This window comes from Crocodylus siamensis, chromosome 15 (assembly GCF_052110815.1).
Source record: "Crocodylus siamensis isolate JL-2025a chromosome 15, ASM5211081v1, whole genome shotgun sequence".
NCBI classification, from domain to species: domain Eukaryota; kingdom Metazoa; phylum Chordata; order Crocodylia; family Crocodylidae; genus Crocodylus; species Crocodylus siamensis.
In genome coordinates, this window is record NC_143409.1 from 49,970,786 (window position 1) to 49,987,272 (window position 16,487).

A 16,487-nucleotide genomic window follows, 5' to 3' on the forward strand; every position below is an offset into this window, starting at 1 on the left:
TGTCTGTGCTCCACCGTTGGGGTGGGGGTGGGCACCTGGGTTTTATCCCTGCTGTACCTGCCCCACCCCTTCAGTGCCCCAGGGAATTACAATGAAAGGTTGAGCCAGTAGGGGGCAGTGCAGGCTCAAGGTCCAGCAGCAGGCAGCTGATAGCAGGGCGCTGTGGGTTGGGAGTGAGGGGCACTGGCCAAAGTGGGGAGAGCAGGGACTGTGGGTCTGGAGTGAAGGGTACTGGCAGGGTGAGGGGGGGACAAGTCAGGAGTGAATGACACTGTCTGGACTGGGGAGGGCAGGGGGCTGTGGGTTGGGAGTGAGGGGCACCAACCAGGCTTAGTGGGGCGGGGGACTATAGGCTGGGAGTGAGGTCTCCCACCCAGGTCTGTAAGTGGGGGGCTGTGGGTTGACAGTGTGGGGACAGGCTCTTAGGTCCTCATAAATACAAAGTTTCCATTAATATCCCGGATGCCTGGTTCTCTTCCCACTCAGGGGGGCAGCACGGCTGTGGGGGCTGATGAGCTGGAGCAAGTCGAGGGGTTTTAGGAACTTGGGTTCCGCCCTGGTTGTGGGAATACAGGCAGGGCTGGTGAGTTTGAGCATAGCCCAGATTCCTGGACTCTTTCCCAGATCTGGGAGGGGACATTGGCTATAACACAACCAGGGGCAACCTGCCAGGATGTCTGGGTTCTCTGCCAGCCTTGGGCACGTGCTAAGCCGCATGGTAAAGTATTTTCCATCTCTACTGATGACTCACTATCACCCCAAGGGAAGTCCCGGCCGCTCCTTTTCTTTCCAATCCCCAACACTGGATGCTTGTTCCCAGCCCAACCACTTCCCACCCCACTAAGAATCATAGTTTCATAGTTTCTAGGGTCGGAAGGGACCTGAGTAGATCATCTAGTCCGACCCCCTGCCCTGGCAGGAAATAATACTGGGGTCAAACGACCCCAGCAAGATGTTCATCCAACCTCCTCTTAAACACCCCCAGGGTAGGAGCCAGCACCACTTCTCTTGGAAGTTGGTTCCAGACCCTAGCCGCCCTGACCGTGAAGTAGCACTTCCTAATATCTAGCCTAAACCTACCCTCTGCCAGCTTGTGACCATTATTCCTGGTCACTCCTGGCAGTGCTTGGGGGAACAGTGCCTGCTGGTCCCCTCTGACTAGTTTGTAACAGGCCACAAGATCCCCCCTCAGCCTTCTCTTGTGGAGGCTGAACAGGTTCAGGTCCCGTAGCCCCTCCTCGTAGGGCCTGCCCTGCTGCCCCCTGATCATGCGAGTGGCCTCCTCTGGACCCTCTCCATGCTGTCTACATCCCTCTTGAAGTGCGGCGCCCAGAACTGGACGCAGTACTCCAGCTGCGGCCTGACCAGTGCTGCAAAGAGGGGGAGGATCACCTCTTTGGACCTGCTCGAGACACATCTGTGGATGCATAACAAGGTGAGGTTAGCCTTCCTGACCGCGTCCCCACACTGCCGGCCCATGTTCATCTTGGAGTCAATGATGACTCCAAGATCCTTTTCCACCTCCGTGCTGACAAGAGGGGAGTTCCCCAACCTGTAGGTGTGGTGCCAGTTGTTCCTCCCCAGGTGCATCACCTTACACTTGTCTGTGTTGAATCCCATCCTCTTCACATCCGCCCACCCTTGTAGCCTGTCTAGGTCTGATTGAAGCCTGATGCTTCCTTCTAGTGTGCCAACATCCCCCCACATCTTAGTGTCATCAGCAAATTTGAACAGGTGCTTTTTACCCCCTCGTCCGAATCACTGATGAAGATGGTGAACAGTGCAGGCCTGAGGACCAAGCCCTGGGGGACCCCACTGCCCACATCCTTCCAGGTTGAGAAGGACCCATCCACTACCACCCTCTGGGTGCGGCCCTCCAGCCAGTTGGCAACCCAATTGACTGTGGGTCAACTGGGTCAATCCCTTTCTCCGTCAATTGGGCCAATCCCCTTTCTCTGTCCTCCAGCTCCCCTGCAGTGCCCCTTGACTGGGCTCCAGTCTGTGCCACCCACTGGCTTGACCATTCCATTGAGTAGGGTTGGCCAGTGGGGCCTCTTGGTGCCCTCCAATGGCTAGTGGGAGAGCTGCAGTGCCCACCAACCTCCACCTCATTATCCAACTGGTGGATCTCTCACCTGCCTAGCTGCCACATCTTGGCCTATCAATGGGACTCTTGTTCCTTGGCTAGGATAGGCCAGACCTGAAGCCTCCACCCTGCTAAGCCCTTCTCAAAACAACCTGCCCTCCCTGCCATGCCAGGCAGCTGTCAGGGCTCAAAAGGTAGTGCCCATCTTGCCCTGGGTATGAGGTGGAGACAGTGACTCATTCTGTGCTCATCAGAGCCTCTGTGAGACCTACCATGTTGCCTTTCAAGGTCTGTGATGAAAAACACACCTAGAACCCAGCCTATAGCCACACAGGAGGGTCTTTGATGGAAGGCACACCTAGAACCTGGCCTGTGACCACCCAGGGTGGGGCCTCTGATGGACAATGCACTTAGGACACAACACTGACCTACAGCCACCCAGATGTGTCTGTGATGGAGGACACACCTAGAAACCAGTCTGTGGCCACCTGGTGGTGGGGGGGTTGATGGAAGACACACCTGGAGCCCTGGCCTACAGCTTCCCAGAGTGGCCTGTAATGAAAGACACACCTAGAACCCTGACCTACACCCACCCGGGTCGGAGGGTGATCTGTGATGGAAAACACACCTTGATCCCCAGCCTCTGGACACCCAGGGGCATCTGTGATGGAAGACACACCTAGAACCCTGGCCTACCTTTAACAAGAAGGGCCAGCGATGGAGGACACACTTTGAGCCCCAACCTATAGCTAACCAGAGGAGGGGAAAGAGACTTAACAGTGCGGTCTACTGCAGACCTCCCAACCAAGGGGAAGAGCTCAACCAGGAATTTTTAGGTCAGCTCACGGAGGTAGTGAAGTCTAAGGAAGTGGTAGTCATGGGGGACCTGAACCTCCCGGACATCTGCTGGGAAGAGCAGTCAGCCAGGTCTGACCGCTCACGTAGGTTCTTAGCCAGATGCAGGACCTCCACCTAACCCAGGAGGTGCACAGCCCCACCAGGAGAAATGCCTTGTTGGACCTGGTGCTGGCCATGGGAGACAACCTGGTGAGGGGGCTGAGGGTGCTCGACCACCTGGGTGACAGTGATCATCGCCTGCTGGGATTCACCATCCAGCACAAGGTGGCAAAGGCCTGCAGCAGGGCAGCAGCCCTAGATTTCAGGAGGGCAGACTTCAATGAGCTAAGGAGAATAGTCGGGGAAGCACTGAGGTCCCAGAGGGGAGGGGAGCCAGGTGTCCAAAGAGAGTGGTCACTCCTTAAGGAGACGATCCTCCAAGCCCAAAGGGAGGTAATCCCAACATGGATCAAAGGGAGCAGGAGAGCACACAAGCTTCCATGGCTCACCAAAAGCATCCAGAAATGTCTCCTAGCTAAAAGGGAGGCGTACACGCAATGGAAAGGAGGGGCCATCACCAGGGATGACTATACCGCAGTTGCTCGGGGATGTAGGGGGGCAGTCAGGAAGGCCAAGGCAGAAATGGGACTAGGACTAGCTTCCCGGATTAAGGACAACAAGAAATCCTTTTTTAAATACATAGGGGGTAAAAAGAATGTCCCGGGTAATGTGGGGCCCCTGTAGGACACGTTAGGAAATTTGGTCGCCACACCAGACGACAAAGCCAACATATTTAACGATTTCATTGCCTCCATTTTCCTAAGCAGGGACCAGAATAGCCACCACCCCCCCGCTGGGCCCCCCTCAGGCCCCAGGGGAGGCACACCTAGGCTAAGGCCTAGCAAGAAACTAGTTAGGGGGCTTCTGGAGGGACTGGACATATTCAAGTCAGCCAGTCCAGATGATGTCCACCCTACAGTTGGGTTGGGTCTGTTCTCCACAGATGGTCCCAGGCTCTGGGGAAGTAATAGGTCTACTCCACCATGTCCCATGGGACATTCTAGAAGTCGAGACCAAGCTGGGTTGATGACATTGGTGGATCATCCAATGCCTTGGAAGTACCTCCATGCTCTCCCCCAAAACATCCACTTCATCTTCATGGTGACATTCCCTTCACCTTCTCTGGCAGTTGCAAGGTCATGGAGGTCATCAGTGGGTACCAGAGGGCCAGCTGGAAGATAAGGTCACGTGATATCTTCTCCACCAACCAGCACATGGGGAATTATTGGCCACCCCAATGCTGCATTGCCCATGGACAAGCATGGGGAGGTTCCACCATGATAGCCCACAGATGAAGCTAAACTGAAGGACCATGATGAACCCAGACACCGGGTTCCACTGGACAGGAGCTGGGTCAGGAGCGAGGGGCACTGGGGGCAGCAGGTTGGGAGTGAGGGGCACCTGGTGGGCACCGGCAGGGCTTGGGCTCTTCTTCCCTGGCACCAAAGCTGTGATGAAGGTGGGAGAGAACGCAGGCATCCGAGCTCACAGCCCTCCCACGCCCCCCCTCCCCCCACCAACTCCGCTCTAACCCAAAATTCCCTGGAGCCCTGAACACTTAGTAGTTCAGATGGGAGCTATAATTAGCAGAAGGTTGGTCTGATGATAACAATAATGAGGAATGATAATTACAGGCTGGGACTTGTCCAGTTGATGGGTGAAGAACTGACAACCTGTCACCAGCAAGGCTGGGCTGGGGGGTGGGGAGGATCTGCGGGTTGGGAGTGAGCACACCATCAGGGATTGTGGGGATCAGGGGCTGCAGGTTGGGAGTGAGAGGCACCAGCAGGACTGGGGAAGGGAGGGGCTTGGGCTCTGCCCTGCCCCCAGCCCCACACCAGGGCCTTGGGGCATGGCTGAAACGCCCAGTCCCTCACCCCACCTGATCTAGTCTTCCTGTCTCCACCTGCCACGGACTATAAAGGCCATGGAGGCTTCTGGACCTGCCCCAGCATTGCCATGAAGGTCTCAGCCCTGCTTCTGTTTCTGGGGTGTCTGTGCCACCCAGGTAAGAGATCACCCCCCCCCACCACTGCCCTACCAGTGCCCCTCACTCCCAACCTTCAGCTCCCCTGATCCCCCCAGCTCTGCTGATGCCCCTCACTCCCAACTCACAGCCCCCTGCCCCCCAAGCCCTGGATGTCCCATGCTCACTAGCTCTGCTGGTTTGAGCAGGGTTGCTCTGGGAGCCCACACACCTGGGTTCTCTCCATGCCCTGGGAGAGGAGGAGGGACTTTTGGATCAGTGCAGGGGGGAATGGGAGCCCAGACCCTGGGTTCCACAGAACAGGGCAACTCATAGCATGATCCAGCCCACAGAAGAGCAGCTCCTGGCCCCCTTCCCCCAGCCTGATTTGATGTTCCTGCCCCATGTGGATTAGCAGTTCCCCATCCAGCCCTGTGGTGCCTCAGGCACCCTATGAGTCCTGGAGCTGAACTGAGACTGGAGAAGACTGATAATGTCTCCCTCTGGTAGGTCTGGGGGTTGCAACTTGGGAGTGAGGGGCACCAGTAAAGCTGGGGGGGCAGGGGGCTGTGGGTCTGGAGTGAGGGGCACGAACAGGGCTGGTGGGGCAGGGAGCTGCAGGTCAGGAATGGGGGGCACTGGCTGGGGGGGCAGGAGGCTGTGGGGTGGGAGTAAGGAGCACTAGTAGAGTGGGACATTAGGGGGCTCAGGTCAGGAATGAGGGGCACCGACAAGGCTGGGAGAGCAGGGGGCTGTGGTTCGGGAGTAAGGGGCACCAGCAGGGCTTTGTGAGGGAGACGGCTGCAGGCAAGAATGAGGGGCTTCAGCAGTGCCAGAGTGGGCAGGGGGCTGCAGGTCAGGAGTGAGAGGCACTAACAATAATGGGGCTAGGGGTTGAGAGTGCGGGGCACCCTTTCCAGACCTGGAGCTGCTGTGGCTTGAACCATGACCCCCCTGAGAGGTCATAAGCCATTCCCATGAACCTCAGGGTCTTGGTATATGAGCTACGTATGGTGGCCACCACCACATCCAGCCATTTTGGCCTCCCCTCCTAGTGAGACACAAGAGCCCTATACAGTTTGGTCAATAGGGTCATGCCTTGGCCCCAAACCACAAGACAAGGCCCCCAGATCCTGCTTCAACCCCCTCAGGACCTCTCCCCCAATCCTTGAAGCCCAAAGACCCACTGGTTTGGGTTGGGTCGAGTTGGGTTCAATGCCTTCCACTTGACTTTCCATCCACCCCCATCGGAAAAGATCACAGGTGCATCATCTTCTAACCAGCTCCTGGTCAGACCAGGATGTCTCCACCCACGGCAGGTGATTGGACCCCTGAGAGCCAGGTGGGCCAATCACTGCTTGCATGGACAGAGGAGACGCCTCCACAGAAGGAAGGCATCAAGGTTTAGCCATACCGTCACTGAGATGATGGGAATGGGATGTCTTTCAATGGTGGTCTCTTCTCCTTGAGATGTCCAAGTTGGGAAAGGTCCACCAGGTCGTGTTCGCAAGACCTGGTTGGATGTGGGGTGGGCATGGGGGGCCTTTGGGTCACTCACATCCTGATTTGGGGCCTCCAAAACCAGCGGATGAGGGCCCTTTGTTTCTGTTGGTCAACATTGACCTGAACTGGTCTTCTGGCCTCTCTTCTGTGGACACCACAGATTTCCTCCAGGCTTCCCTGACTAGCATGGTCTTTTTGATCACATTCCTTTTGCTGGTTAGATTTGGGGAGGAACTTGGGTTATTAATGGGCACTGCCAGCTATTGAAGCCTCATAGCATGTCCACATGATAAGCTATAACCTTGTTTTTCAAACTTTCCTCTAAATTGTTTTTTCTGCTAGCAATGGCTTGGAATGCAGTCAAGTAAGCATGTATTTCCATGTCCTTCAATTGTCTTTCAATTATAAATAAGTACTTTCCACTAAGGAGGTCTCATACTACTTATTTCCTCCTCTTTCAACTTTTAAAATTTAATTGTTATTTAAAGCTCCAAGGATGTCTTATAATATGGCCACATGATTGGTTATTTCTTGCCTTTCGGCAATCCTTATTAATTGACTAGGTATTTCTTTTGTCTTTCAATAGTTTTTATTAATTGCCACCAGCTAACGATGTCTTGAAATATGTCCATATGATAATTAGCTCTTTATCTAGTCTTTCAATATTCTTTATTAGTTGACGTGTCCAGCTAGCCATATGATTCAGTATTTCTTTTCTCTCTCAGTATTCCTTATTAATTAACGATGACCAGCTAATGAGATCTTCTAACACATCCAGAATAGATCTTGATTTTATCTTTCAGCATTCCTGATTAATTAACAGCTAAGCTAAGGATGTCTTGTAATGTGGCCTTATGATTAGCTCATTTAGCTGTTCAATATTCTGTATTAGTTAATGTGTCCAGCTAGTGATGTCTGGCATTCAGTATTCCTTAGATTAATATTCCGAGTTAATGCTATTTCGAACACATCCATAGGATTAGCTGTTTCCTTTTCCCTTTCATCTTCCTTGTTTTCTTTTTTTCTCCTATCCTAAGAGGCAGTCTGAGGAATATTCCTCCCCTCTTCCCTCCCCCCCGCCTCTTTTGTTTTTCCACTGACTAAACAGAAGAAGGGCTGGGTGAAGGTTTGATTTCTGGCCTCCTTTGGCAAAATGGTCTCAGTTTTTCCAGCCAAACAAGAAAAACAAGGATTCGTGAGCATGATATAACCCAAATTATTTGTTTTTTTCCATTCCATTGGCAATGTTTCTCTTCTTTTCCAGAGGCTGTAGGAGAAGTCTACCATATTTCCCAGCCTACCATGTGCACCCCTTTGTGTGCCCCTGCCCCCCCCGAAAATATAGGGGTATGTGTTTTTAAGTGGGAAAGCTCCACCACAGCAGGGAAAGTTTCAATTCAGACCAAACCAACATCACGGCTTGTTAGACTCCACCTGCTAATCTACAGCCTCTAATGAGACTTTCTCCTTTATAAGAAGCTGGATATTCCACTAAGTAAGCTAACCTCTCTTTGGGAATTTGTGCCATTTATTGGCTACTCCTGGTCTCTCTCTTCCTATTTCACAGCCTGTTTTTAGCTCATTCTAAAACCGCAGAATCCAGTCTCCTGCAGTGGCTAGGGTTTCAGCTTTTGGCTGAGCTGCTAATACGTCAGCCATGCAAATGGTTCAAACAGGCCGAGTGCGTGAGCTGGAGATTTACACTGCCGTATGGAACTATAAATTTATTTATTTTTCCTTCATTGTATCTTCCCCAGAACAATATGTAGGTCTTAGATAAGGGTATACAAGACATACGGTATTCTTTTTCTTCATCCCCAAAACAAAAGTGTGGGTCTTATTTGAGGACATACAATATGTGAGAATGTACAGTAAGATAGGATAACCCCCCCCCCGACTCCTGGGGTGGGGAGAGACTCAGCCAAACTTCCAGTTGCAAGGTGTGCTCAGGTGAAAGAAGAAAGGATTAAATGAAATACCATAATTAACCATGTACCACACAGCAATTGTTTTTCTTATTCCAAAATTAGCCTTTAAAAAATGGGGCTGATTCTAATCAGTTTGGTTAAAAGGGGGTGGAGGGGGGCAGGGAGAGAACACCTCCTGTCACCTTCATCCTGCCTTCCCCAGGGTGTCTTTTTATAGGTGCACGATACACAGATAAATATGGTATTGTTAGAAAAAAGCCCAACAAAGGGCTTTTTCCTGCTGTTTTGGGGGCCCAGTGGCAAATTCATTCTCATATACAAGAAGTATAAGGGCTCTGATTGGTTCAAAAGTGTGCCAAGAATATTTCTGGGCATTCTTCATTTAAAAAGGGTTTTTTTCTGGCTTTGATTCAACCATGGGAAGAAATTCCCCAGGGAAGGACTCTTTGTTGGTAGAATCCGTATGTTTTCTGGGGCAAAAAAATTGGGGTGGACAGGAAATTTCTGCCTGGATCTAATTGGAGATTGATGGATTAAGATGTTGGAGAGACTGGAAAGATGTGCAGCCCCCACATCTGGTCCTGCCAGTGCCCCTCATTCCAACCCACAACCCCTGCCCCCTGAGCTTTGCTGGTGCTCCTCACTCCCAACCCACAGCTCCCTGCTTCACCTCCCGCCCTGCTGGTTCCCCTCATTCCCAACCCGCAACCCCCTGCCCACCCCAGCCTTACCGATGACCCTCACTCCTGACCCACAGCCCCCTTCCCCCATTCTTTGACCCAATATCTCTTTCCAGGGAAGTCCCAAAATCACCGGCTGAGGTGCTACCAATGCGGCTTTGAAAAGCCGTGTGAGGTCAAGGTGGCGACATGCAAAGAGGGAGACAAGTGCGCCATCTGGAAAGGACTGGCAGGTATGGGCACCAAGTGCGCCCACTCCCAACCTGCAGCCCCCTGCGCCCCACAGGCCCCCCGGTGCCTCACACTCCCGCTCTGTCTTGCAGATCAGAAGGTCCATGACACCATCTGGAGCCAGGGCTGTGTGGCAGCATGGAACTGCAGGGGCCGGCAGTACCTGCCTGGATACCTGGGCTCCTACCGCATCACCTCTACCTGCTGCAGCTCTGACCTGTGCAATGCGGCCCCCCTGGCCCAGATCCTCCCAGCAACCCCCGCCCTGCTGGGCCTGGCTGCCGCCCTGGGTGCTTGGCTGCCCTGTGCTCTCTGACCCCGTGACCTCTGCCCCCTGCTGGACACAGGCCCTGCCCCCTCCTGGCTCTGGGGAGGGCAGGGCCCCTGAGCGGGTCATGATGGACAGTCCTGATTGGGGGTGAGAGGATGCCGTGGCATCTCCAGGGTGATGGGCTGTGACCTCACACAGCTGCTGAAGTGTCCCCCTGACTATGACCCTTGACATCTATAGGGTTGCCATGGTGGTAGTATGACCATGCCTGTGACCTTTGGCCTCCAGGGGGTTGCTGTGGTTGTGGACCATGGCCTCGCGCAGATTGCCACGGCAGCAGTGTCACATGGCCACTGCAGTGTTACCCTGGCTATGACCTTTGACCTCCATGATCTTGCCATGGCTGTGATGTCACATGAACACTGTGGTATGGCCCTGGCTATGACCTTTGATGTCAGTAGTGTTGACATGCCAGTGATGTCACATGACCACTAGAGTGTCACTATAGTTACCTGTGACGTCTGTGTCGTTGCCATGGTAAGAACCTATAACCCATCCACGTAGCCATGGCAACATCACGTGATCTCTGTGATGTCACCATGCTCATGATTGTGACCTCTACAACCATGGTCACGGCCCATGACCTCCATGTCTCCATGGCCAGCTAACCCACTGGTGTTGCCATAGTGATCACGGAATGACATCACTGACCTCATGGTTGTGATTACCTCACTTGACCCATGTGACTTTGGCCTTCCCTCACAAGCAAACTTTGACCTCAGTGATGGGCCCCTGGCGATGACTTCATCTGCCAGGGGCCATGGTGACAGTGTCTTGTGACAGCCCCTCACATTACCACGGTGACTTCATAAACACTGACCTCCATGGTGTCACCACAGTGACCACCTCTGTTTTCATCTCCCCTATGACCTCATACCTCTGATCACACCCCTCAACATACACATGGTGCTGATGCCACATGACCTCTAACATACCATCATGTGACCGATGACCACCTCCCAGTGTGGCCATGGTGAATGACCTCAATGACCCCATGGTGGCTACCCACAATGATGTCACCTGGCTGTGACCTCACAGGGGGCCAGCTCTGCCTACCACTAACATCACGGCCTTCCTGTGACTCATCACAGCCCCGGCCATGTTAAACCACACAAGGTGGGGGAGAACCCAGGCATCCGGGCTCCACTCCCGCCCCAGCCTTGCTCCTATAGGGGCACCAGCACCTCCAGCCTCCAGCCCCTCCAAGATGCCTAAGTCCCTGGGAGCCCGGGGGGGGAGCAGGGGTCCATGCAGAGCCCTGTGCATATTCACCCCCCAATAAATGATAACCCCCTGACCTCATGTTCTTATCAGTGTTGTGGGGGCTGGGAGCCCCCACCTGGGTTCTCTGGGAGGGGGGTGAGTGCTGGGGGGGTCCAAGGTGGGGGTAAGAGCCCGGATGCCTGAGCTCTGTGTGGATGTGTGTGTGTGTGTGTGCGCGCATGTCTGTCTGTCTGTGTCTGCGTATCTGTTCTCGATACCTCGGCTGTGTATGTATGTGTGTGTGTGCGCCCTGGACACCTGGGTTCTATGTGTGTGCCTGGGGTGGGCGGGGAGCAGGGGTGTACCCCTCCATGCTGTGTATGTACTGCCTGATGACCAGGTGTGTGTGTGTGTCCTGCTCTGTCCCCATCCGTCCCCCACCCCGCTGCCCCCCAAGTGTGGGAGTTTGTTGAGACAAAGCTATTTCCAGCACAGTGCTGGTTGTGTCACCTGTTTACTTGGATGTGCGGTTAGTGCCTGTCTGGGGTGGGGGGTAGGGAGTGGGGTTTAATGTGTGTGGGGGGGAGGGGGAGGTTCCTGAATGCCTGGGTTGTGTGTGTGGATGTGGTGGCAGATGTGTATGGGTGTCTGGTTATGTTGCACACTTGTGCATGTGCACATGCATGCAGGGGGTTGTGGCAGAGGATGTGAGGGTGCTTATGGGTTTGAATGTGTTTGACAGCATGTCTGACAGCATGAGGCCACATAGGGTCATGTTGTGTAGTTGCGTGGGGGGGTTGTGTGCGCACCAATGTGTGCAGTGTGCAGGCAGGTGTGTGGTGTGCAATCATGCTGTGTAACGTGTGTATGTATATGTGTGTGTCACCTGGAGTGTGGTCCCCAGACTCCTGAAGTGTGTGTGTGTGTGTGTGTGTGTGTGTGTGTGTGTGTGTGTGTGAGAGAGAGAGAGAGAGGGACCTGGGGGTAGGGGTGAGAGGGATGGCGGGAGTGGTTCCCTCTCTTTGTCTTCTTGAGGTGCCTCCTATTCTCTGCCTGGGGGTTGATGTTGTGTTACCCTGTGTGGTTGGGTAGTGGGTGTGTCCGGCCCCTCCCTCAGCCTGGCCACGCCTCCAGCAAGACATCAGGGGCCCCAGCCCCACCCGCCCCAGTGCTTCCAGTGCCACCATGAGCCGGCTGCTACTGGGTGTGGTGCTGGTGCTCAGCTGCCTGGGGCTGGGTGAGTGCCCAGACCCTGGGTTGCGGGGGGGAGACCTGGGGGGGAGCAGGGGAGGGGGACCTGGACCCTGGGTTCCTCCTTGTCCCGGGACCAGTTGTGTTCTGGAGCTGTGTTTTCTCCAGAGGTCTGCCTGGTTGGGGGGCTGGGGGCAGATGTGTATGGGTGTCTGGTTATGTTGCACAGTTGTGTGTGTGCACATGCAGGCAGGGGGTTGTTTTAGCAGTGGGTGTGGACTTGGTTGTGTGGTTTGAATGTGCTTTTGACAGCTTGGGGCCAGGTCAGTCATGTTGTGTAGTTGTAGGTGTGGTTGTGTGTGCACACCAAAGTGTGTGGTGTGCAGTAATTTTGTGTAGCGCATGTGAGAGAGACACCTGGTAAGGTGGTACTCGGACTCTGTGTGTGTGTGTGTGTGTGTGTGTGTGTGTGTGAAACGCCTGGGTTGTGTGTAGGTGGCTGTGATGCCCCCCGGGCAGATGTGGCAGTTTGCATGCCCATGTGGGGTTGCATCGCATTGTGTAGTTGTGTGTGCATACTTGTGCTGTATCTATGTGCATATGGATGTGGCAGGGTTTATGTGCACAGGAGGTTATGTTATGTAGTTGTATGTGTGGTTGTGCTATGGGCTATGGTGGAAGTTAAGTTGTGCTTGTGGTTCAGGGTGTTTTGTGTTCTGGGCTATGTGTACATAGGGCTGTAGCAGCGTGCAAGTGCTGTTGTGTCGTGGTGTGTAGCTGTGAATGTGGTTTTAGGTTGTATGTGTGCATGGGTGTGGCCACATGTGTGTGCACATGGGTTGTTTTGCATGGTTGTGTGTGGTTGTGTTGTGCGTGTATTAGGGTGTGTTTTATGCTATGGATATGCATATGCATGGGTGTAGCAGTGTGTGACGGTTGTTGTGTTGTGTAGTTGCCGGTGTGGTTGTGGGTTGTGTGTGTGTTGGTGTGGTCACATGTATGTGCACGAGTTTGGTTATGTAGTTGTGTGTATGGTTGTGTTACATGTTGTGTGTGTGTTAGGGTATGCTTTTATGTTATGGGGTATGTATGTATGGGTGTAGTGGTGTGCAGGGGTTGTGTTGTGTAGATGTGACTGAGGTTGTATGTTGTGTATGTGGGCATATGGGTGTGGCTGCATGCATGTACACATAGGGTTATGCTGTGTGCTTGTGTGTGTGGTTGTAGTGTGGGGGGGCTATGTTGTATGCATGGCTGCGGTGTGTGTGTTATAGGATGTTTGCTGTGGGGCATGTATGGGTATGGAGCGCTGTGGGAGCACTGATATGTTGTGTAATGTGTGCATGGTTGTGTAGTATGTACTCGCTGGGGTGTTAAGGGAGTATGGGTGTGGCTATGTGAGGAGTCATCAGTTATGTAGCTGTGTGGCACGGTGGTGTGTGTGTTTTGGAAGTTGTGTTGTGTGTCTGTGAAGGGGCATGTGTTGTGTAGGTGTGTGTCATTGTACTGTGTAAGCAGGGGTGTTGTACATGTGGTTGTGTTGTGTGTGTGATATGGATGCGTCACAACAGGGAGGGGGGACCCAGACCTGGGTTCCCTGGGTGGGGGGGAGTGGGATCTGCGGGGGCAGGGGAAGGGGACCCGGACGCCTGGGCTCCTCCCTGCCCATCCCAGAACCCACCCCTTGTCCGGAGACTGGCTGTGCCCTGGCGTAGGTTTTTTCCAGAGCAAGGGTGGGGGTGGGGGGGGGTGTCCTGGATGTGTGGGCTGTATGTGTGTATGTGTCCTCGGTGCCTGGGTTGTATGTATGTGTCAGACCCCTGGGTTCTCTGTGTGTCTGTGTCCCCCACACCCCTTGGGGGTGTGCGTGTGTGTGTGCACACGCATGTGTCCTTGTCACCTCAGTTGTGTGCGTGTCCTGGACATCTAGGCTGTGTGTGTGTGTGTGCATGTGTCCTGAATGCCTGGGTTGTGTGTGTCACATGCCTGGGTTCTCTGTGTGTTTGTGTGTCCCAGACTCCTTGGTTTTGTGTGTGTGTCTCGGACACATGGTTTTCATGTGTGCATGTGCATATGTCCCAGGTACCACAGGTCTGTGTGAGGGTGCCAGTGTGTGCGTGTGTCCTGGACACCTGGGGGGGGGGTTCATAGTTTCATAGTTTCTGACATGTTTCTGGGGTGTCAGACATCTGGGTTCTTTGTGTGCATCTGTGTGTCTGTGTGCTGGACACCTCAGTCTATGTGTGTGTGTCCAGGAAGACTGGTGTGTGTGTGTGCGTGTATGTCCCCCAGATGCCTGGGGGGGGGGGCGTGCATGCGCGCATCCTGTATGCGTGGAGTGGAGGTGGGGGTGTCTTGGGTGCCTGGGTTGTGTGTGCGTGTCCCAGGTGCCTCAGTTCTGTGTGTGGGTGCATGTGTGTGTATGTGTTTTGGCCCCTGGGTTCTGTGTGTGTATGTTTCAGTCACCACTTCCCCAACGCACACCCCAACATTGCACCCCCACACACACACACACTCCCGTCCTTTCCCGACCTCTGCTAGTAATTACCACATCCCAACACCCCCTACACACACAGAGAAACCCACAGCCCCCCACCACACACCCCTACAAACACTCTCCTCTCATTCACGCTCACAACCCAGGCATCTGGGACACACACGCACACACACATGCACGCACACACACAGAACCCAGGCATCCAAGACACACGCATGCACACAAACCTATACACATGCGCACACACAAACATACATGTGCGTGCACTGTCTCTGTTCCCAGTCTGTGGTTTGGCCAGGCCCTGCATTTTCCAGGCAAGGCAGAGGCTGCCGCAGGGCTTGAAAACAGCAGTGTGTGTGTTCCCCAGATGCTTGGGGTGGGGGGTGGGGGCGGGTGTCAGACACCTGGGTTCTGTGGGGGAGCAGGGGGCAGGGGTGCCTGGGTTGTCTGTGTAGGGCCATGTCCCAGATGGTGTGTGTGTGTGTGTGTGTGTGTGTGTGTAAGAGGGAGAGAGACCTTAGTTCTGTGTGTGTGCGTCCCAGACACCTGGGTCCCATGCTGGGGTGTGTGCGCCCATGTCTATATCTTGGACACCTGGGTTCATTAGGAGTTGACACCTCTGTGTGTGTGGTGTGTGTGTGTGTGTGTGTGTGTCCATCCCCCCATGGCCTGGCCCTCACCCCACCCCCACCCCCATGTCACCCAGGCCTGGCCCTGCAGTGCCTCAAGTGCAGTTTCACCTTCTTCGACCTGCCGTGTCACACGGGCACCATAACCTGCGACGATGGGCAGGCTTGTGCCATCATCCGTGGGCGTGCCGGTGAGTCCCTTGGGCCCGGGGGCTGGGGCCCATCTGGGCAGGGAGCAGAAAGCAAGCAGGAGATGGAGCAGGGAGTAGAGCAGCAGATCTGGCAAGGAGCAGGGAGCCGAGCAGTAGATCAGGGAGAGGAAACAGGGCAGGGAGGAGAAAGCAAAGCAGTGGACCTGACAAGGAACAGAGACTGGAATAGTAGACCAGGCAGGGAAGATGGGACAGGGAGCAGAAGGCAGATCAGGGAGGACAGAGCAGGGAGCAGAAAGCAGAGCAGTGGATATGGTAGGGGCAGACAGTAGAGTAGCAGATCTGGCAAGGGGAAGAGACTAGAACAGTAGATGAGGCAGGGAGCAGAAAAGCAAGCAGTGGATGGGGCAGGCAGCAAAAAGCAGCAGCTCATGGGGCAGGGAGCAGAAAGCAGAGCAGAAAACAGGTCATTTGGATGGGGCAGGGAGACAGCAGAGTAGACAATGGGGCAGGGGTGACAGGGCGAGAAGTAGAGAGCAGAGCAACCAATGAGGCACAGAGCACAAGGCAGGCAGCAGAAAGCTGAACAGTGGATGGATCTGGGCGTATAGGCCAGGGAGCAGAAAGCAGAGCAGCGGATGGGGCAGCCAAACGGGATCCCACTGGCTCTAGAGAAGGGGGCAGAGCTAATTCAGCTGGGCCCCCTCCCATTGGTCCACCTCTCTGTCCATCCCACAGCCGGCCACAAGCTCATCAAGAAGAAGACCTGCGTGGCCAGCTCCAAGTGCCACAGCAACGACACCACCACCTACCTGGGCATCTCCTACGTCACCAGCTACCAGTGCTGCCACACCGACTTCTGCAACTCCCGGGCCGGGGCCGGGCCCCGCCTCCCGCTGCCCGCCGGGCTGGCCGCTCTGGGGGTGTGGCTGGCCAGGGGCTTCTAGCCCTGCCCCCACCCCAGTCATGGGAAGAAAAAGGTGGGGGTGGAGCAGAGGGGAGCGGAAAGAGTTTTACGTTTTTATTTTTTTGCAGGGGGGCAAAAAATCCCACCTGATGTTGCCTTTAAATAGCTCTGCCCCCTTTGGGCCTTAAAGGGGTGCTCAAAACAACAGATCCCAGCCTGGTTGGTCCGCCCTTTCTCAGGCGCCGGCGGCCACGAGAACACGAGGCCAAAGGGGCGGGGCCTAGGG

The 16,487-nt window shown here is 54.5% G+C and overlaps 2 protein-coding genes across 2 annotated transcripts; both read left to right on the forward strand.

Moving 5' to 3' along the window:
• The first annotated feature begins 4,720 nt into the window (after positions 1 to 4,720).
• LY6G6D (lymphocyte antigen 6 family member G6D) lies at positions 4,721 to 10,452 on the forward strand. Its single transcript, XM_090029855.1, has 3 exons — positions 4,721 to 4,991; positions 9,177 to 9,293; positions 9,384 to 10,452. The coding sequence occupies exons 1-3, from the start codon at positions 4,943 to 4,945 to the stop codon at positions 9,605 to 9,607; spliced, it is 390 nt and encodes a 129-aa protein (XP_089885981.1). The 5' UTR covers positions 4,721 to 4,942; the 3' UTR covers positions 9,608 to 10,452.
• A 1,498-nt stretch (positions 10,453 to 11,950) lies between these two features.
• LOC149852699 (phospholipase A2 inhibitor and Ly6/PLAUR domain-containing protein-like) lies at positions 11,951 to 16,410 on the forward strand. Its single transcript, XM_090029859.1, has 3 exons — positions 11,951 to 12,062; positions 15,220 to 15,333; positions 16,033 to 16,410. Exons 1-3 carry the CDS (start codon positions 12,011 to 12,013, stop codon positions 16,239 to 16,241), a joined length of 375 nt encoding a protein of 124 aa, XP_089885985.1. The 5' UTR covers positions 11,951 to 12,010; the 3' UTR covers positions 16,242 to 16,410.
• The last annotated feature ends 77 nt before the right edge of the window (positions 16,411 to 16,487 follow it).